Here is a 25,022-nt window from a genome sequence, read left to right on the forward strand (position 1 = left end):
ATCAGTGCTATAAGACAAAGTTTTCAATTTTCAAGTAATGCATTATCCTAAAAAAAAGTCATATTTTTACACTATACATGTGATTTGTTAGTGCACCTATGACATAGTCTAAGAAGTGTGATTATCTATGGTTTTGAAAATCTTGCATGCTTTTTTTTAGTTTTGATTTAAAATATTTTAGAACCCAGATGCCTTGTGTTAAGGCTGGGGGAGAAATGTCTCTAAATAACAAGCAGTCAGACATTTGTTTTTAAATGCATTGCCTGGTTTAATATACATGACAAGCTTTGACAAGTGATGAGCAGCTCCATTATAACAGGGTAGAGCAAGTGCAGTGTTTGTGCGGTGGTAAATGACCTATATAAAACAATGCAAAAGGCAAAGTTAAAAGTGAGTCAAGCCTGCACCACTGGAAATAAAATAAAAATAAACATTTAACATACAAATCTATATATTCATAACAGCGACAGTGGAAAAAAGGAAATACAAACACATAGTGTTATTTTAACAGCTGAATAGATTTTGTTACTACTTCCAGCTATCTGTCAACAGTCAATCTGAAATAAGTTTGTGGAATTATAAAGCAAATGTTTAAGGTACGGTATATACAGTACTGTATATCCCATCACTGCTGCTGAACACCACTGAACAATAGCAAAAGGTTGCAATGTGGCTTCAGTACCATTGTTGACAAAGCATCCAGTGGAATAATGTAATGACGCATTGATTGTTAAATCTTAATCCTGTAAACTTGCTTTAGTGCTGCAAGAATGTCTGCAATGTAAACGCAGATGACAGGCAGCATGTGATCAGTCACACAAAGAGCATTCACTGCTGTACACAGTGTGTCCTCATTACAGCCGTTTACCTGCCACAGTTTTATTATTGATTGCAAAGTGGCAAATCTGAGTGACTCTGAAGTTCTTTTCTTAAATAAAGCACTATAAAAAAACAAAATACTATAATGAGATTCTCTGAATAGAAAACACTACAATAAAAACCAAGTCTAATTGGAATCCAGACTTATCTTCATCTATTTCTATCAAAAGAGCAAGAGCAGCGTATACCAAAGAGGGAAAGGCTCACATGGGCATTCTGACGATAATGATTGACATTTGTTTAAAAAAAGTGCGTGTATAGGCAGTATGATAGCTCTTCAGCTCTGGGCTGCTGTATTTGTGTCTTTACTAAGGCAAAAGTTGAGGACAGACACATACAGATCTTCATCAGTCTGAGATTAGATGTGAGTTACTGCTGACTTCCACTGAGACAGTGGGAGATAATGGACCAGTCGAGAGTTTGTTCCACACATCACATTATCAAGACGAGAGGGATTTCATTTGGCAGGTCTCCTGGTTTCTCAAAGCAGCTTTCAGAGTGTTAGAACCATATCAGTGCCTGTTCTCCATTTTAAACCGGTTTCTAGTAAGACTGGTCAGTACCTGAAACAGAAAGCAATGTCCAGATTTGGTTAGAGTGTATATTTGTAACACAAATCCTATATATAAATTATGGAAATGCAGATGTTTATTCATGTGGAACACAACTGCAATTTTTTTTACAACTATATATATATATATATATATATATACACACTGCAGTATAATAATACTGTAGTAATACGAATTTGCAGTTGTGTTCCACATGAATAAACATCTGCATTTCCATACTAATCAAATCATGTTACATAACCCCCATCAACAACAAAAAGTTGTCCTCAAATTACAAATCACTCTGGTAACACGTATCAGATGACATAGCAGAGGAAGCTGCTTAGAATAAATTAACTAAATAAAAAAACAGTGCAAAATAAAATAAATGGATCCATGTCATTTCACAACTATCTATGCATTCTAAAATCATCGATTAAGGAGTTTACACAGAGAACAATCCCTGACCTCAGCATTCCCGCTGCTGTACTTTACCTCAGAGATCAGCTGAGGTTAGTAATTGCTGGACAGATATGGCAGTTAACAGAGGAGTGGCATGAGCTTGAGTGGATGGGAATGGAGATCCAGTGATGTAAAGAGAGGATGTGGACAAGGAAAGAGAGAAACAGACTGTGATGGTGGAGGGGTTCTAGTCAGCTACTCGGGATGAGTGGGGAATTACTGATGACGTTTCTAATTGAGAGGTAAATTCAAAAATACCGTAATGGTGTAAGACTTTTATTCCGTTACAGCAGGGCCCGGGTTTTCTTTATTTTCAGAGGGAATGGCTAAGTAGTCTGTCCTGTAGACACATGGGTACAAAAGAAAAAGGCAAAAACTAAGAGTTGAGGGTGCACTTCTGCACCACCTTAGGTCCCTTCAGCAAAGCAGCAGTCAGGACAATTACCATCACCACATTAAAGGGATAGTTCACCCCAAAATAAAAATTACAACTTTTTTTTTCTTTACTCATCATCATGTTGCTCCAAACCTGTATGGTGTTTTTTCCCCCATGGAACTCAAAACTAAACATTTTTGAAAAATAATTATGCAGCTCTCGCACAGTAAAGTGTTAACATTTATTTTTTAGGAGCAATTTCAACCTAATCTAACCCTTAAATGTGTGAGGGAAATCTAGTGTAATCTAGGTCACTGATGTTAAATAAAAAAGAATACAATATAATATATTTAGTGCTGTCAAATCGATTAATCGCATCTAACATAAAAGTTTGTGTTTGTATAATATATGTGTGTGTTTATATATATATATTATATATATATATATATATATACATATACATACACTCACACACACACACACACACACACACACACACACACACACACACACACACACACACACACACACACACACACACACACACACACACACACACACACACACACACACACACACATATATATATAAGATGGCACTTAGAGGCTTTTGCATCTGAACTCTTCATATATATACACACACACATATATATATTAACACAAACTTTTATGTTAGATGCAATTAATCGATTTGACAGCACCAAATACAATATAATATTTTGTCTTCAATAAAATAATTTAATGTACTGTAGATGTGTACAGTCAGATATGTCAGTGTGCCATATAACAACAGTTCATAGTGACCAGGTGCTCCAAAAAGTACAAATAGACCCTTACAAATATAATAAAAGTCATAATTTAAGTCCAAATGTAAGTCATTATTCACTAATAAATTTTTTTGGCTGAACTATTCCTATAATACTCAATGACTCTGATTGAATATTCAATGATGTTGATGTTTGGGGATCTCCATGTTTCCTTTTGCTGGCAGAGTGAGGACAGCAAAATAAATCACATATTCATATGACTGACAAACAAATCAACAAGAAATGACGGACAACAAAGTAAACTTATGGTAAAGAAAGAGCAGGAAGATATCAAGTGACAGTCAGAGATCAATGAGTATCAGTTTGGAATCTGATTACAACAAGTACGCCTGATGTGCCACCACTTTTTCCCATCTGCTCGACATGACTGATGGAATTAGGTCGCACTAATGCACCCTTTTAAGAGCACTTATGCACACATTACCCATATGCCTGTGTTTGTGTGTTATGGTAGTCCATCAAGTATCCAAACAACTCAATAATCTCCAGAATACAGCATTAAATTCATCACTAATGATTCAACTTTCAAGTTAGTCTATAATGATGAATGTTATGTCTGAGTAAGAACATGTTTTATTCAGCTGTCGAACAGGCCGTACTTACGCCTACATTTCCATTATGCTTGGAGTGGATTGAATGATGAAGTAAACTATAGAGACTGGAAGTAACATTTTGGTGGACTTAAATGGACCCTTTTCTCAGAAGCAGAGACATAGGCTGCATTTACACTGCAAGTCTTAATGCACAAATCCGATCTTTTGACCATATCCGATTTTTTGGTCCGCCTGTTTACATTCACTTTAGACAGCACTGGAAATCGATATCTGTGTTTAATTAATTAATTCCTGGCCAAAATGATTTTGGGTGATTGCTTTACTATGCACATGGTAGACCCTTGTTTTGAATGGCTGTGCTATTAAAATTATTTATATAATTCATGTCGGGTGGTCATGATTATTTGCCAGCATAAACAAGATAACAGGTGTCATGACTCATGAATTTTTTGCAGCGCAAAATCAGACGGAACAGCTATAGTCCGGAAATAATTTTCGGTTATCTACAGCTCAGATCTAGAATTCTGAAGTGAAATAAAGTAGTCCTGTAATATATATTTTTTTAATCAATTCGAATGAATTAACCAGAGAGATAGAGAGAGAGAGAGAGTGTGCACAAGTGAGTAACCTAATAGTGAGGCTTGTTGGTTTAATTACAGTGATCACTTAGAAATATAATGTAGCTTTCAGTAATGAAGCTGTTTTGTTTATAAAAGACACGGGCAGAGGTTGAAATTCAGCTTCTGAATTTATCTTTCTTTTCTTTACAAAGATAAATATAAAGTTCCCACCTCAATAAAAAGCTGTGAGCGAGCGCTTACAGGCACGTCTGCCTCATAATACAACATTAAAAAGCTATCTTTGTGAATGTGGTCGTCCTTGCCTTGTGGTGGCTTGGAATTCAATGGGGAATCGGATATTCGTGTTTAGACGTGGGTCGGATGTCCAGATATCGGATATGTATCTGATTTAAAACCACATTTGGAATTGGCTCAGATTGGATGTGAAAAAATCGGATCTCGTGCGGATTTTTGTGTTTACACGTGTGCAACAAATTCTGATCTGTGTCAGATGTGAGTAAAAGATCGGATTTTTTGTGCCAGTGTAAACCCAGCCTGATTGTTATGTTTATTGATATATTTAATATATTTATTTTATATCTTAATTATATTTATATATATATATATATATATGAAGAGTTCAGATGCAAAAGCCTCTAAGTGCCATCTGAAATTTTCTTCTAGAATGATCATTTTTATCAAGACCTTATATTTAAGTTCAGTAATTTCACTTAAATGACAATTAATAGGTAATTTTCATTACCATTTAAGTGAAATTACTGAACTTAAATATACGAGCTTGATAAAAATTATCATTTGCTTTTGCATCTGAACTCTTCATATATATATATGTGGGGTGTAACGGTACTCTGTAAAAAATTGCACCACGGTTCATCTCAAATCTGACTACGCCTACGCATCTATAAAATGTCTTGTTGAAAATAACAACGCGTAAAACAGGCAGACAGAGTTAAGCTAATGTATGTTTCTGTCGATGGATACGTATTCTGGCTTTCCTTAAACTTTGTTTAATACCAGTGCCGTATGCTCTAATATGACTGTCATTTATGGCGTCATAACCCGGGTGTTAATAGTTTGCGAGCGCAGATGAGACCTAAACAGCACACGTTGGCTTTCTGTAAATTAAACTCATTTAAGCCTTGCAAATTAAAAAATTCAAATGCAAGAGGATGCGAAAGAGAACTCACGCATGCGTGAAAAAATTTAGTCTTGCGCTTGAATGGACAAATTCACACAAAAATGTTGTCAACATGCCCTTACTGGCAAGTATCCTTGCAGTTATGTGAACGTAACCAGTCGGGGAAAAAATTACACGTCTATCAGTTTGGATCCGTGCATTATTTCTTAAAGTGACAGCAGCCTAATATTCCTGCTGTCTGTGTTTTTAATGTCAATCAAACAACAAAAGTCAAGGAAATAATCACTGCTCTTGACTGAATACCTTTTGTAACTTAAATAATGATTCACCTTTATTTAATTTATACAGTGAAGATTATATGCAATGTTGTTTTACATTTGGTAACTTTATTCAATTTCTGTACCTGAAAACTACTGTTAGATACCTGAAAAACTATGTTTATTTTATTTGTATCTTTGCTCTATTGTATTTATTTGTGCTGTTGCTTGTAGTTTGATTATTTGTTCTTATTTCCTTTATTTTTATTTGACAGGACTACTTTTCCCCTGAACATAGCACATACCGAACCGTACAGAAACGGTGACCCTAAAACCGTGATAAAAACCAAACCATGAATAATTGAAACCGTTACACCCACACACATGTATATGTTTTTGGGAACTTGTATCTTAGGTTATAGTGTTAAGTTCACATGAAAATGAAATACTCACGCAGAGTCCTGTGCCTGTTCGTCAGATCTGGAGATCTTCCTATAGCAGTAGATCATCTCCACCAGCAACCAGAATGTGAGAAACACCAGGAGCACATACATCATGATCTCGGAGTACAGCGCTGCGATGTCTTGACTCGCTAAGAAAATGAAAATATGTTATCAGATGGAATTTTGTATAATTAATTGAGCAATCAGAAGAGGCTTGCCAGACAGATACTGTGCCAATAAGGATGTTTGTGAAGAATTCAGTCTCACTCTCAAGTGTACAGGGAATGAGGACAAAAGTGCAGAATGCATGATTGGGCAAATCAATGCTGTAATGCACTAGGATAGTTTTCAAAGCTATTTTATGTCACCAGGAACTATAATGGTTAGTAAAAACAAAGTGCAACTATACGTCATCTCAGAGATGAGCAGTCATGCTTTGTATCCAGGTGATACATTTGTGAGCAACTGGTTTCATATAACAATTTTAACCACTTTTTTTGTGTGTGTGTGTGTGTGTGTGTGTGTGTGTGTGTGTGTGTGTGTGTGTGTGTGTGTGTGTGTGTGTGTTTTAATCCATTTTTTTATTATATGAACACAAGCACAAGACTACAACAGCATGCATAGTAGGTCTGTAATCAGAAATGAATTGACTGCTGGCAAGAATATATCTAAGTAATTTATGAAATTTGCAATTGATTTTATTTGGTAAATCAGATTTTTAAGTGAGGTAGAAATAACTGGCTACATATTTCTGCATGTCCTTTAGAAGACACATTACTGTAAATACTGTAATTCACATGCAATTGCAAACACAAAACCACACAATAATACAAACATGCTCAGATACTTCATGTCAACTTTCCCTTGGAGGACAGTGAGACTCAAAAGTTAGATTTCATACCATAAGGCATGTAAATAGTCTATAAAAAGATCAACATAGAGTGACTGTGTGATCAGAGGTTCTCAGCTTCATCTTTCAGAGCAGAAGCCGACCCACATTGATCTGATTATATTCATAATGTATCCTCAAACTGTTTGCATTTAAAAAATAATAATTTTAAAGTTGAGAACCACTGTGTATACATAGACATTAGTGCAGCGCATGTGACATTTTAGAGAAAAAATAATTTGTACAAAATGATTTACTTAATCTTGCATGATTGTTAAAAAAATGATGTGATCACATTATAAAAAGTTTATGTGTGTATGTCTCATGCACTGCGGTGAATAGATCTTAAATGGCATGGAATGTAAAAGCAGAGTTGTACTGTAAGTTTGTGGTTCTGGAAGGCTGGTTGCAATTCAAATTATCCTCTAAACCCATCACTTAAATACAACGTTGTATATTTCTATCTGCGAACTGAGACACTCACAGATAGAGATGATGCATTGGGGTTGCATGATTAAATATAGACAAATATACATTAGGTAAAGTATATTCGATTGAAGTGAGAGGAAGTACTCTGCATTCAGCAATCTCAGGCATCCAGATAATAGCATACAAACCAGAATCTTTACATTACCCCTTACAACAGATAGAGAGGTAAGTGGTTGCTTAGATAAAGCCCTGAAAACAACTTCCTGCCTTCCAATAAGTAAGCTTAAATAACAATAAAAAAAAAAGAACAGAGCACACCATTACTAGAACAACACAAACAACATGTCAGGACATCGTATTGAAGGAATGACTCTGTACTGAGATCAGTAGTATCTGATTTTCAAGTTACAGCATGTTTGAAAATGGCTTACAGTGCAGCCATCCAAATCAAACTGTAGAGATGAGGTAATCAGATCAATTATTGCTAGACAATACTGTGATTCCAGTGTGAGAAATGTCTAGCGGTGTGTACGCTCACTTACCTTCCTTTTTCACCTCCAGATCGATTATGGTTTTCTTGGTGACAGAATGCTTGAATGAATCGAACTCAAAGAAGCGGGACACCTTACATTCGTATCTGCCAGTGTCATTTAAAGTGACATTTTTGATACTAATGGAGAGGTCCTGCAGGTCCTTGCTGCCGTTCCACGTCAGACGGCCCTTCCACTGCTCTTCTACGTCCTTTGGTTCCAGCGGCTGGCGGTCATACAGATAGATCTGTATTGGAGAGATGATTATGTGTCAGATATATATTCATTTATTAAATACAACATGTATAAAAAAAGGTGACCTCACCAGCATTTCTTCGTTATCTGGACTGATGTAGGTCCACTCCACTTTGGTCTCGGCAGAGATCTCCTCTCGTTTCATGCAGTAGATGCAGGTTAACTTCATAGCACGCCCTACAATGGCCTCTGAGTTGGATGGCACATCCACACACACCAGCCGGACCTCTTGCACTGCAGAAAGCACAGGGAGTATTACTGCATACACACATACAAACTTCATAAATCTATCTGTTGGTCGATTGGTCTGTCTATCTAGCTAGCTAGCCATCAATCCAAAGATGGAAAAGAAAGAAAGATCATATCCAACGATCTATCTTACTATCTATCTATCTATGCGACCCGTATCTACTAGAGAATCCCCTAAAAAAGGCCTCGTCGACATGACAGCCATCAGCATAGATCCTCAGCAGAGACCACAAGAACCAGACAGGTCCTCCGCACAGACCCTATGGTCAACTTGGGCTACATATTGGCGTGATGAATCGATCTTCAAGCAGAAGAATATTTGAATGCTACTGATCATCATGAATCATAGTCACACCGTGTTTGTTCATTGGCCAGAGGAGAACTGGCCCCCCTACTGAGCCTGGTTTCTCCCAAGGTTGTTTTCTCTCCATTCAGTCACCTGATGGAGTTTGGGTTCCTTGCCACTGTCGCTTCTGGTTTGCTTAGTTGGGGACATTTAATATTTAACAATATTATTGATCTTATTGTTTTGACTGTATTGACGCTGCTGTATGAGAAGTGAACAGAGCTGGACGATGACATCACTGTTTTCTGCAGAACTGCTTTGTAGATGAAATGAACTAATTTAATAATTGATGATCTTTACAATGGAACTGAACTGACTTCAGGTTATCACTGTAAAGCTGCTTTGTAACAATCTATCTATCTATCTATCTATCTATCTATCTATCTATCTATCTATCTATCTATCTATCTATCTATCTATCTATCTATCTATCTATCTATCTATCTATCTAATCTATCTATCGGTCCAACTATCTATCTACCTTTCAACCACATGTAGGGCATACAATCATGCCTTTAATGGCCATAGGAGTGAAAAGTTAACACCTTTCCAAAAATGTAGCTTCAATCTGCATATACTTTATGGAGGTCAATTAAATCTGAGGCAGAGTTTTCTCAGCGGAGCACCAGAGAATGAAAAAAAGAGACAGAGAGAGATTATTATCCATTACAAGCTACAATTCCAGAAAGAGCTCACAGCACATTCTTCTCCCGATCAGACAAAAACATACTTTAAAGTGCACCGATTGCGGCAGACACATGTTCAGTATCGACCGCAGAGAACACCCCATCGAGCAGGGGCCGGGCCGAGGCCTCAATGATGTGAAGATTGTTCTGGAGTGTTCACTCGACTGTGAACATAACCTCTCTGCCATTGTTGAAATGGAGACCATCTTACATAACTCATTTGCCTCTAGCACAAGCTGTCAACACTGATCGTGCCTTTTCTGTTTGAAGGGTCATATGGGCCAATGGAAACACCAAATGTAGTTGTCCAGCCCACAAGCATACTGTAGATGATGTTTAATAATAACTGGTTGTGACATACTTCCGCACTAGTCAAAGAATGTGAACTTGGTGGTAGATGAAATACAATTCTAAATCTATTACAGAAATTAATATTCTGATGACACCAGACTGCCAAAGTCTGTGAAGAGAGTCTGTCTGAGTCATTGACTCTAATGTTACTGTTTATAGCTGAATCAATGCCATCTCTGTATGCAGGGATTGTACTTGTATTTGATATGTAAATTTGTGGCTCATAATGTTCAAGCACCACAAAATCTCAAACACTGTCTATACTAATGCTTTGTTGTTTAATTAACTGGTTTAAATGGTTTCTGTATCCTAGGAGATACAGTCATTTAAGAGGCTGGGGGGAGCGAGTTAATGAGAATAATTTCTGATTAAAAAAATATTGAACAGGGTGTCCCTACAAATACTCATGTGGATTGACAAAAAACATCTTTATCTAAAAGCAATATAATAGCATGCTGTAACCACACATTGATGTATTTTACATGGGAGATACAAACTGTAAAATAAAAAACAAATGCAATAAAACATTGGGAATAAATGTATCTTCAGAGGTCTATTTATGTTTCTGTATTGCATATATGACAACCACACATGTTAGAAATGGCTAACAGGACAAAACCTAGTATGCTTATTTTTAATATGATCAGTTTAATACAATTCACTTCCTATAAATAATATAAAACTATGATAAAAACTTTCATTATCTCAAACTATTAAACTATTACTGTATCTCACAAGTATTTTCTTTCTTTCTTTTTACTTTTAATTTGCATGAATCATCACATATGTGATAAACATGTATGGTGATTATTTATTTTTTAAATATAATAATTAAATTATATAATTATATTAATATAAATATTTTTTAATTTTATTTTAAATGATAAAAATGTGTCTGTTACAAAATACTCATTATTTATCGTTCGAATTAGACATTTAAAATATCAAAACACTTACCAGCAAATAGGAACAGCAATAGCAAATGCAACACAAGCCTCATGTGAGTTGCCATGCTGGGAGTTGTAATAACAGGGCGGTGTCTCAGATTGAGTCTTCCTGTTAGTACAGAGAGAGAAAAGAAAAACCGACACTGAAACTTAATTTTAAACAGAATAAACGCCTACATATATAGATATAGATACATACACACACACACACATATATATATATATATATATATATATATATATATATATATATATATATATATATATATGACTGCCAGAATATGGGTTTCAGCACCACGGACAGCGCCCAATCGCGCGCGATTGTCAAATACTCACTATTTACAGCAGATGTTTACATCGCTGACACAGAGAGAGGTCTGTAAAGATGACACACTATGACTTTAATAACAAGCTGTGAGTGAAACAACTCGGAGCTGAGGTTTACGGGACGGAAAGAACGTTTTTATGTTTCTCAAGAAAAAGTTTGAGGTTTCTTACCGAGATACAAACATCCGTAAACGTCTTAAGCTAGAAGCGGACGCTGCTGTTCCATGGCGACGCTCGTGAATCTAAAGACCTGTGGATCTTAATGATTCCGGTAGAAAATGCGCGCGAAGTAGAGAAATCCAGCGCCTCCAAAACGAGCTGCTTCAGAAGATGTCAGTAACAGAGAAGGATTGCTGATTCCTTGTGTTTCCTTTTGCATCCACATGAGCAGTACAGATGCTTCATCGTCAAACCAACGCAGCTGTAGAATAAGAGACGCCTGTCTTTGTTTTCTTACTAAGTAGCCACTTACTCATGACAGACATGCTCAGTGCGCATGCGCGCTTGATCCACTTTCAAACTGGCTTCGTTGCTTAGCAGTGAATTGCAAAAGTCTTTTGAAACAACAAAAACACTTGTTTTGCTGATAAATAAAATGACTTTGAAGGTAATTTTTCATAAAATTTAAGTTGAAATTGTCACGTATTTGAAATGTTATAATAATTTTATAATATAATTTTTCACCATTCTTATTACATTACACAAATGTATTACAAAACAAACAATGGTTTCATATTTTTGCATGTTAGCTCTAGTGTAAATTGTTGTCATTCATAGACTAATTGTTTTATGGTTTAATTTAGCTATAAAGCCTATACACTATAGAAACGATGAAACAATTATTGGATTTTTTTTTTTTTTACTTACTTACTTGCCGCTTCTTATTATATTGTGAAATTTACTAGCAATTACTAAGTGAAAACTGTTTCTACGCCAATTTGTTTTCAGTGTAATAGTGTTTAATAGCAAGTTCAATGTGACAACTTACCCCATACAGTGTGACATGTATTTCCTCACTATTTTTAGTTAGTTATTTTTAGATTTTGATATTTTAATATCTTAAGATGTCAGTGCCATTGTTTTGTCTCAAGATGCACACCAGTAACATTTTTTTCTAAGACACATTTATAAAAGCTACTTAAATGTCCTAATTAAACTAAGGCCTAATCCTGGCTTAATATAAACCCTGTCTGTGAAACCAGTCCATAGTGTTCAATGAACGTACACTACGGAGTGTTCGTAGCCAAAACTGTGTCTAGTACACAAAAATGGCCCTTCAAGAATGAACCTAGATTGTTCTACTCAAGGGCCGATGCGATGCCTAATGTGTGAATTGTTCATACGTGGCAGTGGAGTCCTCATGCGCAACAGAACGTGACAGATGTGAAGCCGAAGCTTCGTCAGAGCCCACACATTTAACACACATCAGTGAGTTGTACACCAGCATCCATCGTTCAGTCATCAGCTCCTGTCTTCTCTCCCCTCATAAACACTATCCATCAACCCCAGTGAGAACAGCACACCATGAGCTGTATGCATCTGAAGGTTATTGTATTCGCTCGAGAACTGCATTTCATCATTCAAACCCACACACTGGTCCTACTTAACCCACGCGTGGTCGGGGAAGCAGCTTCAGTGCAATTACTGCAATTATTATACGCATACCGAATCTATAACCTTTCCAGCTTTCAGTCATCACATGGATGACGAGTGCTGAAGAAACTGACAAATGCAAAATGGCATTTTGAGCTGAAATGTGTCTCATGCTGAAATAGCGCACACAATCAAAACACTTTGTTTTGGCTATTGACTGCTTGGCTATTAAGTTAAAACACTTTCAGTCACATGACTGACAGCACATATATATATTTATATAGGTCAAACGCTTGATGAAAAACTTCTGAGAATGAGGATAAACGTGTTTCCTGCACTCCAGTAATCCATACAGTCTGAAATGCATATACAAATGCTACATGTTTATGCTCACAACGGCTTAGCCATCAGTGTACATTTATGCCCATCTTGCTTTTCTATACACAAGAAGGACTAGTTACTGTACCGTCGGGAAGGATATTTGTTGGGATTAGATCCCTGTTTCAATATTAACACAAACATACCGTAAGAAATGTGTCTAATCTTACAATTAGAATGTCGACGATTAAATCTGGACAAAGTAGTAATGTATGGGAACCCAGTGAAGCTTAGTGCAAAGGTCAGAGTTAAGGATTACAGATTTCATCATTGGGATTATGGCTGCTTTATTATGTTGATCTCACAGGAAGACAAAGAGCACATGATTCACAGTCCCAGACCTACACAACAAACGGTCTGATTGTGTGTTTCCACCAGTCGTGCCAAATGCTTTCCAATCTATTCGGACAAACAGGAAATGAATTGTGGAAGGGATTGAAACGGATCTCTCTTAGGGTGGTGTGTCTGTACAGAGCTCTAATACAATGGCAGGACTGCATTGCTAAAAGAGGGAGATATTGCCAGCAGGCTTGGTCTCAGCACAGGCTAAAAATGGCAGGCCTGGTGGTTGCTATACCCACGATACTGGGAAACCATGGCAACAGCAACGCAAAACGACAGCATGGAGAGAGCAGGCCAGTGTAATGCTTTCATCCAGCAGTGGAGAATAAAACCCTGTGTGTCTGATTATTAGCTTCAGTAAATGAATAGTTTACACTATAGATAAATAAATAATAATATAATATTATTATATAGTTATATAAATATAATAAAAAAAATATTTATATTTGAAAATGTTTTAAACTCAAAGTCCAAAGTTTTGAAAAGTTTTGAAACCACATTTTAAAATCTGCAATTCAAAATTGAAAACTTACACACACACACACACACACACACACACACACACACACACACACACACACACACACACACACACACACACACACACACAGACACACACACACACACACACACACACACACACACACAAAAACAGTTTTAGGATTTTTAAGAATGTAAAACAAAATTAAGAATAAACATGTCGAATAGAACATTCTCGTTATTAGCTTCAGTACATGAATATTTTACATAAATATATGTATATATATATAAAATACAATATATAATCTGAGAACATCTGGGTTTAAAAAATTAAAACTGGATAAAACGTAATTCAACTTTTAAAATTTGTGATTAAAATTGTGATTAAACTGAAATGATTATGATAATATCATTTGTAATTAATAAATGATATTAAATTTGAATAATAAAAATAAAAATGCAAAATAGACATTTTCACTAATGGTCCATTTGAGTTCATTTGAGTTCGCCTTGTAGAAGGAAAATAACCCTGTTTTTCATAATGGGAATAGATCAATTCCAGGACAGAGCATCATGACCTGCATGATTCTCAGAAACGCTCTGCATGCTGAGTAGGTCAAGAAACAAAGAGGCCATTCTGTCAGTCTGCATAAATTGAAAGGCACAGCAGTCTCATTGTTTTGCTGCTGAAGTGTTTAGCAATAAAAGGATGGTTTTTTTCAGCAGTTTAAGAAGTTTCTGACAAAGACGACGTTGCATCCTAACTGTGCAACTCCAAACCTCTTACTGTTGCAAAGAGAGACATTATGACATCTTCACTATAGGTTTATGCTTTCAAATGCTATCAAAAACTGGCATATTGTAAATTATTCCCAACAGGGAACACTTGCCACATCCTACATTTACATCCTACTCCATCTCTGTTTGAAACCATTTTCCATGAGGAAACACTCCAGCTTTTACCACCTACTGCTGAACCTCCTCTCAACACAAACCTACAAAATATTTTTTTCTGTCCTTCTCACTCACCATCAATCTCACTCACCTCATCAATCCATTCTTGACCAATGCTGCATCAACACAAACCCCACAGATATCAGTAACCACCAGCAGCAGCTCTCCTTTTCATCTGCAATGTGCTATACCAACATTTTTTGGGATTATTTTATATCTATCTGAAGTTGTCGCACTTTAGTTGATAGCCATCTTTATGCTCTGTTATGTTTGTGGCAGTACAGAGCAATTTCTATAATGATACACTCAAAACAAATGACCAGGTCTCAAGAGACTTTATACATATGACATGGAGAGCTCGCATTTGTTATCACTGAATAACAACGAGGAGCAAGATAACACAAGCAATTCTCACACATCACTGGACTCAAGAAGAGAAATTACTGTCTAGCACTATACCATGTGCTACATTATAAAACCTTTCAAATGAAATCCCTCAGCTCAAAAGTATCCCCGACCCCCTATTATCTGGTGTAAACCATTTAAAATAAGAAAACAATAGATTTCAATAGACTTTCAGGTTTACTTACATTCATTTAAATGTACTTTATTGGGAGGTCTATTGAGTGGAACAGTGCCCGCCCCTTTTTCAGTGGCACTGGTTCTGGGAATATTTTTCTTTCCATTCATTTTTCTCATAAGGATTTTTTTTTTTCAAAAGTTGTTAAAGAGTTATAAGCCATGAACCAAGCCAATCAGCTACGAGGTCAATCACAACACTACACATTTTGATTTGAAGCAAAATGGTACAAGACTGTACTTAATGGCTTTAGTGAGGGAAAGAACTACAATCCCATGAAACATTGCGAACAGCATAATCAAATTTAAAAAAGATGGAGAAATAAAAAACTACTAATTTAGAAATGTTGATTTTATATATAAAAACAATATATTTTAAGTTTATTGTAAAACATGCATATAAATATAAACATTTAATTCAGGATCTCAAGCCCCCCACACCCCAACCCCAGCAAACACATTTACGTTGTGGCAACGTCTGTGGCACTTTGCATTTCTGCTATGGCAACGTCGCTGTCTATGTGCTCGCAACATTGTAACAACGTAGAATTGTAAGACGCGACAGAGCTGTAGCAACGTTGTTACGCGACATTCAGCAACTGAGAGACTACGTTCTGACAACTTTTTTTTTAATGCTAGATAGGCCTATAGACATCCCCCATTTAGCATTTTTTGAATTAGTCATATGTTTGATAATTATATACTTTTTAAATATATTAAACTTTATTGTTTATCCTCATTATTATTTAATGAGTCTATCAGTAAATTAGCCTAATTATAATCAACACCAGCAAGTGTACACTTTGAAGAGTAAAAATGACAGAAGGTCCAAAAGTCATACATTTGTGAGAAAAAAAAAATAATAAACCAATATACACATTTCTTTTAAGTATAATAAATAAAACATAAAAAGCAAAGATCAGAACATTTAATGAACAAAACCGGGTTCTGTACATGGCAGACAGGGGGATAAAGGTCGGTTACCGGAATCAGTCCAGGAAACATCAACAAATCCAGAGGAGCAAAGAAACGAACGAGACTAAATATCAGACAAATCAAATGAAAAACTAAACCATGCGAGCGAGGCTACATTAGTCACATTAGAAAATGAAGTTGGTTGTGTTTGAATAATCACGTAGCCTATCTTATTTAGCTGAGGTAAATTAAACGCAATACTCACGTATCCTTGCTCGATGAAGAACGAGACAACACAATGAGCCCAACGGGCGGTTGAAATATAAAAGGCTGATTTTCGCGCTTTATGACAGTGACGAGTAGGTTACATATCTCGTCCAGTGGTTGTCCAGACACACTAGGCACAACCTGAACGGTGGTTTAATGTCAACATTGTGTCAACGCTGTAACAATCTTCACCACACAATTATAGCAACCTTTTGGCCATGTTGTTAAAACGTTGTTAGAAGGTTGGGTACGTCGTTGTGCCAACATACTGTGTTTGCTTGGTATTCATTCACCCATAACTCTGACGCTTAAACGTTCATTAAGAAACATGAATCGAGCAGTTTAATCCAATAAGAGGCATGATTGCTTTAAATGATGAACCGATTTAATTTAGACTAAATTCTAAAGACTTTATTTGAGAGACGTCCATTTGATGTGAGTGTTTACATCTGGAAGTATTTTTTGAGCGTTTGCTCATCTGCAATATCATGTCTATAGGACATTTCCTCTCAGATGTCAAATAGACGTGTAGAAAATGTCTTTAAGATGTAATGATTTAAGAATGTATGTTAAACTGGCATCTTAAAGATGTCTATCAGATGTTAGTAAACAGCAGATGCTTTCCAGATGAAGTGATCTTTAACAGACACCTTGCAGACGTACGTGTGCTATCTGGGTAGTAGTAAATTTGGTCACGGAAGCAATTTAAATGTAATAAATAAGGTAGAACAGCACAGGGGTCATCAACTGATTTAATTGCTTGCTCAGCACACGCAATTGCGTGGTGGTTAAAAACGCTACTGTTGAGAGCATAATGGAGATCGACCACTGATCTATATGATGGCGTCATTATAAAGATCAGTGAGATCGACTCAATTACGTCATTCGCAGCGCTTATTGGAAGTGGGCGGAGCTAAAGAGTTATTTTGGCGCGTGTTGTTTTTTGGACTCTGAGTGGTGTAATTTTCTGTAGCCTACAGCATCATGGGTAATGTAATTTAAAAAAAAAAGAAAAAAAAAACTGAAATAATGCAAGTTGATGGGTTAAGCAGAAGAAAATACCATGGATTGATTAACAACCTCACAGCTCATAGTAGGTCTGTCTTTAAAGAAAATATGAATTATGTTTTTACTTCCAGAACACTACTGTTGGCACTCTATAAAAAAAAGTCAAATATGGCAGCCCCATTCTATGAAATAATTGCTTTGTTTTCTGAGGAGTTTAATTTGATCAGTCTAGCTTTACAGTAGAAATGATATCCAAAGGTTATTCTAAGAAATAAGCTTGAGAAAAGTACCTAACCTATAGTTCATTTGTTTATATTTCTCTATCAGTTTTGATGTAGACAGATGTCATACATGCAGTTTAGTCTACTAAGAGGCATTACCAACAGATCTTTCTAGAAGATCGAATATCTACAAATGGAGATTTATATGCCATTATAGGAATAATAAATGACAACACTTACCGCAGGATGGTCACTTAATGGACATATCAGTGGATCTTCAGCCCTATAACAGAGGACAATATGTCTGCCAGTAAAACAGTGGTTTCCATAATAAGCTACACTGCACAGTGGACTCGAGATCTGACTATGAGTTCATTACTCAAGTAGAGGGCTCTCAGGTATTGCAGCTGTCCATTTAATGAAGAGAGCCAGGACAGAAATAGGCATGATCACAGCTACCTCCTCCAGAAATACAGCATGGCAACCTGTTCATTAATAATGTGTATTAAACAAACAGAGCAAAAGCAATTATATTTGCATTTCCTGCTTGCCAAGCAGCAAAATAATAGTATTAAAGTTTTTGTTATAGTTATTAAGGTTAACCCAAAAAGATTGATATGCACAAAATAACAACAGCAAACACAAAAACACTGACAATTATAGTGTCATTACAATAATAATAATAATTATGATAACAATGACCATTATTATTGTTTTTGCTGATATTAGTTGAAGTGATAAGTGATGTTGTTGCTACCACTACAACTAATATTAATATAAAAAACAATTACAACCCCAATTCCAGAAAAGTTAAAAAAATTAAAAAATGTGGGGTTCTGCTATAATTATTATTATACTGCAAAAAATTATATATACTGATATAAAACATTGTAGCAGTGTCAATAGAGGATTTAAAATGCTAAGTTTCTCAAAAGTATAAAGTTTAACACTAAAAATTAATGGCCCATCTAGGAATAAATGTAAACATCTACAAAATAAGGTTTGAATGTGAGAATAATAAGTTGTATGAGGGCCTTGCAATCACCGTATCTACTTCAGCGGCAGTACACTGAGGCTGACAGGTATGTGAAGTGGAAAGTCTGCTCTGGATGCCACGTGGGATACACTGTTTGTTTAATCTAAGTGATAAAGGCAGACGGCAAACAGCCAATGGAAGTTTCTTGAGCGTATCAGCTCAAGGACAGAGAGTTGTAACACCGATAGAGCGTGATGATAGCTACTGCTTTCCCTTACCAATCTGTTCAGTCTGTTCCCCCTAGAGGAATAGAGTTTAGCCCGGCTCAGAGCATGAGCACGCATGAACTGTTAGATTACTGACTGGAAAAGCAGAGATAAAGCACGTCACATAATTTACTGCTCAGAAAAGAGTGTGTTTAATTAGTAACATTTTACATGTTTCTTGGACCGACTCTGAAGAAATGGGAAACTTTTTAGCATAAATGTACTGAAACAAGACTTGGGTTTCAACTTGGGTTTCATTTAGATTTCGATTTTATTAGGGCTAACAATCATGTTCAAAAATAAAGATAAACAATTTAAAAACACCTAAACTTACGTAAAGTCAGTAAGATATATTTTTTTAAAGAAATGAATACTTTTATTCAGCAAGGATGCATTAAATTGATCAAAAGTCATAGTAAAGACATTTTCATTGTTACAAATTATTTCAATTTTAAATAAATACAGTTTTATTTAAATAAATACAGTTTTATTTAGCTGACTCTCAGCTGATCCACGTCTACCTAAAGGAATATGACGCCTATCGCTGTATACATATATAAGCTCCTTCAGTATTATCAACAGCTATCGCATCTCTCAGGAGCGAATTCCCTCCTCCATCCCCAGCTCCTCCTCTCGTCAGTCAGGATTTGGCATTCTGATTCCCCTTGAATCGGAATAAATTCTCAAATTATGTTGTACATTAAAATGAATTAATAATGCCTGCAATACATTCATGTTAGTTCTGTTCTTTTACCCTTTTTATTGCTGGGGGGTTATTGCTGCTCTCTTATCCATGCTAGGCTGCATGAATGCGCAGGGAGTTCTTTCCCAGAACAGAACTATACCGCCAATCCTGAATGCTAAATGTCAATCGTATTTGACGATAGTGGTCCGACAGAAATATTAAGCAGCACTGTTTTCAACATTGATAATAATAATAAATGTTTCTTGAGCAGCAAATCATCATATTAGAATGATTTCTAAAGGATCATGTGACACTAATATATTATAATTTTAATATTTAACAGTATTACTGTTTTTACTGTATTACTGATCAAATAAATGCAGCCTTGGTTAGCATTAGAAACATTTATAATAAAATCTTATCGACCTCACACTTCTGAAAGGTCCATAGTGATTGTCGCTGTACAGTAACTTGTTATATTAGGAATTTTTCCAACATTACTCCTCACGCAGTCACACGCTTTTCCTCATCTTTGTCCGTGTGCTTGCTCTGCTTTTTCTTGTTGCTGGACTTCCCTGCGGCAGGTGTCTGTTTCTCTGGTTTACGTCTGCTGGGAGTCTGGCTGTCTTTCTGAGCGAGCACTTTGCTGTGATCTGCTCTGTTTTCATTAGGACTCAGTTTAGAAAGTCTGTCTCTCATCTCCTTCAGCCTCTGATCCACCGGACACTTCTGCAGCTCCAGCGTTATCTGTTGCTCCTGAAAGCATGGGGAGTGTGAGAGACAGACAGAAGTGAGAAATACATGTTACAATGTAAATGCATTTGGCACTCCCTCCCATGTTGTGGGGGTTATCAGGGTCTCCACTGGCTGTTACCTGTAGCGGTTTGTCAAACTTGGACTCTTTCCTTTCCGGTGGGGTACGTATGAGCATTGCCCTGTGGAGTTCAGAGGAGAGCTGCTGGTGAACTTCATTAAGTCTGTTTATTTCTTTCTCCACACACAGCACCTGAAGCACAGGGAGAGGGAAAAGGGACATTTCCATAGTTGTACACTCTTCAGAATAAATAAAACAAGATGTAAAAGTGCATTCACTCACTGGGACTTGAGTCTTTAGGCCAGTTTGCCCTCGTCCTGCAACAATATACACAAAAGACCCAAAAATGTTAATATTTGAACGTTTTCAGTAAAGATCTCTCATAAAACAAGTAATCCCTCACCATCTCCATGTCTGTCTTTCACAGTTGGTTTTAGTTCCTGCAGGAGCTGTTCCAGCTTGAAGTATTTATATACTTGAAGTCTAAAATCAATTGAGGAACTGAGTTAATATGTCCTTAATGTTCATGTTTTAATATGTTCTTGAAGTCAAATGCACCTTAGATTTGATACTAACCTCTCTGCCAGCAGGTGCTGTGAAAAATGGGTTTCAATAGGTATTTTTACACTGAGGAAGTTCTCTACTAATGTTCCAAAGGCCTCCGGTGTGTTTTCCTTGTCCATCTAACACGTGAAAAAGTCTGTTATAGCTCTTCCTGGATTTCATATAAATATTCCAAACAGATGCCTTACCTTTCCTTTCCTCTGGTCTTCAGTGAAAGAGTGATGAAACAACTGCATGCTTAACGCCGATATGGCCAAGTGGAAGGTTTTTATGAAGTCGAGAGATTTTGAACCTGTAAAAATTTAAAAGGCAAAAGATTTTAACTTTTAATTTTGCCGCTCCTTAAAGGGATAGTTCACTTTGAAATTAAATATTGGTATGTTTTAGCTTACCTCAAGTTGCATCCAAGATGTAGGTGTCTTTTTTTCCGCAGTAGTTTCGATTTTGATATTTTTTGGTCAAACCGTTCTTGTCTGACAGTCATATAATGCAGGTCTATGGTCACTGTCTCAAAGAGCATGCACAGAGTCCAAATTAAAACAATTCCCCATCGTCCAAATTAAACAATTCCCCATCGTAAGTACACATTGATGGCCTAAGACACGAAACGAGCGGTTTGTGTGAGAAAACGAACAGAATTTATATAGTTTTTAGCTCTTATACACAGCCATGTCCAAGTGATCTGAGGGCACGCGCACTTCCTGGTGTGTGACGTGTGCGCAGACTGGTGCATAGATATATACACTAGATGTCGCCTTAAAGACATTAGTTCCAATGAACTGACGTAGACAAGGCGACATCTAGTGTATATATCCTATGCGCCAGTCTGCACCAGTCTGTGGGAATTGTTTTAATTTGGACTCTGTGCATGCTCTTTGAGACAGTGACCATAGACCTGCATTATACGACTGACAGACAAGAACGGTTTGACCTAAAAATATCAAAATTGAAACTGCAGTGGAAAAAAAGACACCTACATCTTGGATGCCCTTGAGGTAAGCTAAAACATACCAAAATTTAATTTCAAAGTGAACTATCCCTTTAAGTTTGGAATACATTGCTGATGTCACTAAAATGTGATAACATCTCTACACTGTAAAAAGTGATCAGTTGACTTAACTTAAAAAAAGTGAGGAAAACCATTGCCTTAAAATGATTAAGTAAATTAAGTTAAGTGTTCATATGTGAATATATAATATATATGTGAATATTTAACTGTCTTATTTTGTGTCTTAGTATTTTTTTAATAAATTAAAGTTTAAAAATAAAGTTTTTTTGGTTATACTTATTTTTAAAGTGTCTGTGTTACAGTGTTATTATACATTTAAGTAATGAGTAATAACAGTTAACTACAGTACATGTACTTACTATAGGATTAGAGTTAGGTTTGGGGTTTGGTTTAGTAATTATACATAATTTATAGTTATTACGACAGTAACTATATGTAATGTGTGTAACAAGAACACTAAAATAAAGTGTTACCTTTTTTAAAGAAACTAATACTTTTATTCACCAAGGATGCATTAAATTAAATAACTCACAATATTACTGTATTTTTGATCAAATAAAGCTTTTGAACTTTAGTGTTTGTCCAGTATGCTTTTGATTTCAGACTGTCATTGTAAACAAGAATTCTTTACAATAACATGTCTTCTTAAAGTGACCTGTCTTGTTAAATACAGGTGAAAAAAGCTTTAGAGTAGACAACTCTTTATGAAAGGATAGGGCAATCTCTCTTACCTGAGGTTATGTAGGCCATAGAGTGCAAGATAATGGAGATGAACTGGCCAGCATTTTGAAGCTTCTTCTCCAGTATGTACAGAATTTGATTGGCTGTGTCATAATAGAAGTCTGTATGGCAGTAGGCCAGCAGGTTATCACAGTGCGAGACTGGCACCGTCCTGGCCAACAGCAGCATGACAGGGGGGAAGTCACAAGCTCTGCTCAACAGACGCGCAACATGGCAGCCAAACAGGAAGACTGCGAAATGCTGGGGGGAAAGGTTGTCAAGGGCAACAGGGATCAGATGCGATGGTTCACTCTCTGCTGGGCTGATAATTACTGAAGGAGAAGAAAGCAGATGTAGATCACTACAAAACTCTGAAACGATTAGGAGACCTTACAATACACACAAAAGAGACATTTGTGAGGGGATACAATTTATTATACTATATATATATAATTTTTTTAATGTATATTTGTCTAAAATAGAATATGTTTTATATTTGTATTTTTTTGTTATTTATCAGTATAATTAATTACTTTAGCTCACTGACATGAACAGCCTATTCAAAGTGCATTTCTATTTTAGCCCAATGAGCAGGATTAAATATTGAATCCAAAAGCACAAATGTATACAGACCGTCCTCAGTCCTGGGCGTTTGGACAAGCGTCTGGAGAGATTCCTTTATCTCCTGCAGTGTTTTGGAGAGAGGCGTCAGAGACACAAACTTGGCCAGTTCCTCTTCACTCACACAGGGGATGGTGCTCTGCTGTTGACCTGACAGACGAGAGCATGTACTTTTAGCACAGCAGCAGTCCGTGGGTGAAAGGTTGCAAACTGGTTTTTAACAAGGTCAAACCTGGATCTGAGGAAGCTGCCTCTGTATCAGCACCCACTTTAAACTCAGGCATGTCTGAGGGCGAAAACTGTAAAATGATATCGAAACACTTATTGGGATAGTTCGCCCACAAATGAACATTCACTATTAACTTATTCTTGTGTCGTTCCAAACCTGTATGACTTTCTTTCCTCTGTGGGACACAAAAGCTGTAAGCCATTTCGTGTATCATTTGTGAATGAATCATTCAAACTGGTTATGTAAATTGAATGAACTGATTTTTTTTTAAAGACAACCCAAAAGCAATGCTATTTTAGTATTATTTATATACTATTGTAGTATTTTCCATCTAATATTTATAATTTATTCCAGCTTTATTTCATTTAACTAAAACAACACTGCCTGAAAGAAAGATTTATTCACAAATCAAAAATAGCGCCAAATGGACCACTTTTATGATAAAACATAAAATGATAATAGCATAATATTTGTGAGCATAATTTTTGGATCCATGATACTATGCATCCTGATAAAGTTCCCTTGGCCTTTGGAATTAAAATAGCCCCACATCATCACATAGCCTTCACCATACTGTACCTAGAGATTGGCATGGGGTACTTTCCATAAGATCATCTCTCAATGCAAATCAAACCAGCTATTAGGCTAACTGAAATAAAACCATGCCAATCTCTAGGTATGGTGAAGGCTATGTGATGATGTGGGGTTATTTTAATTCCAAAGGCCAAGGGAACTTTATCAGGATGCATAGTATCCTGGATCCATGAAGTAACTGGCCTTTAAAAATAAAAATCTGCCTGCCTCTATGAGAATTTAACATAGGGGTGTCCAAACTTATGCACCCTGTATTTTAAGGAAGAACATTTATTTATTTACGATACATTATTCATTCACAAAGAAAATTGCTGTCCTTAAAGGTTGGATTTTTCCTAATTTTTTTAATTAAGGCATTAAGTTCAATTTCCAAAAGATGATTTTTTTATTCCTCTTTTTAGTCAACTTTAGCATGGGTGTCTAAACTTATGCATAGCACTGTAGCTTATAAATTGGCTCTGTGTTGTTTTAATTGGTTTAAATGATTAACCTGAATGTATCTGGTGGGAAGTTCACTCTCTCGGATGTCTCTGTGGCTATTTATAGCTGTGCTGTCCTGTTGCTGCCAGACCTCCCCATTCATCCTGCACAGCACTCCCTCCAAAGATCTCAGCACGGCCTCCATCAGCCCCATCCACGGCTCTGGTGCAAACACAAATACTTTCATTGACCTGTGACTGTTAAGAATGCAGAAACACATGTAAAAGGCGTTCAAGTTCAAGCAAACTGCT

General features: G+C 36.3%; 1 protein-coding gene across 6 annotated transcripts; it reads right to left on the bottom strand.

Moving 5' to 3' along the window:
* Positions 1-243: 243 nt before the first annotated feature.
* On the bottom strand, positions 244-18,285 carry scn3b (sodium channel, voltage-gated, type III, beta). Of its 6 annotated transcripts, XM_081371084.1 has the most exons (8): positions 11,248-11,506; positions 11,086-11,126; positions 10,760-10,858; positions 8,241-8,404; positions 7,928-8,162; positions 6,078-6,216; positions 2,151-2,232; positions 244-1,442 (listed from the first exon to the last, which is right to left on the bottom strand). In XM_081371084.1, the coding sequence occupies exons 3-7, from the start codon at positions 10,812-10,814 to the stop codon at positions 2,169-2,171; spliced, it is 657 nt and encodes a 218-aa protein (XP_081227210.1). In that variant the 5' UTR covers positions 10,815-10,858; positions 11,086-11,126; positions 11,248-11,506; the 3' UTR covers positions 244-1,442; positions 2,151-2,168. The 6 variants fall into 6 exon arrangements, with proteins under 6 accessions (XP_081227210.1, XP_081227212.1, XP_081227213.1 ...); XM_081371086.1 differs by lacking the exons at positions 11,086-11,126; positions 11,248-11,506 and adding an exon at positions 18,054-18,285; XM_081371087.1 differs by lacking the exon at positions 2,151-2,232 and having other exon boundaries at positions 11,248-11,545.
* Between the last annotated feature and the right edge of the window lie 6,737 nt (positions 18,286-25,022).

The sequence above is a fragment of the Scardinius erythrophthalmus genome, assembly GCF_964197995.2.
Source record: "Scardinius erythrophthalmus genome assembly, chromosome: 7".
Lineage (NCBI taxonomy): Eukaryota > Metazoa > Chordata > Actinopteri > Cypriniformes > Leuciscidae > Scardinius > Scardinius erythrophthalmus.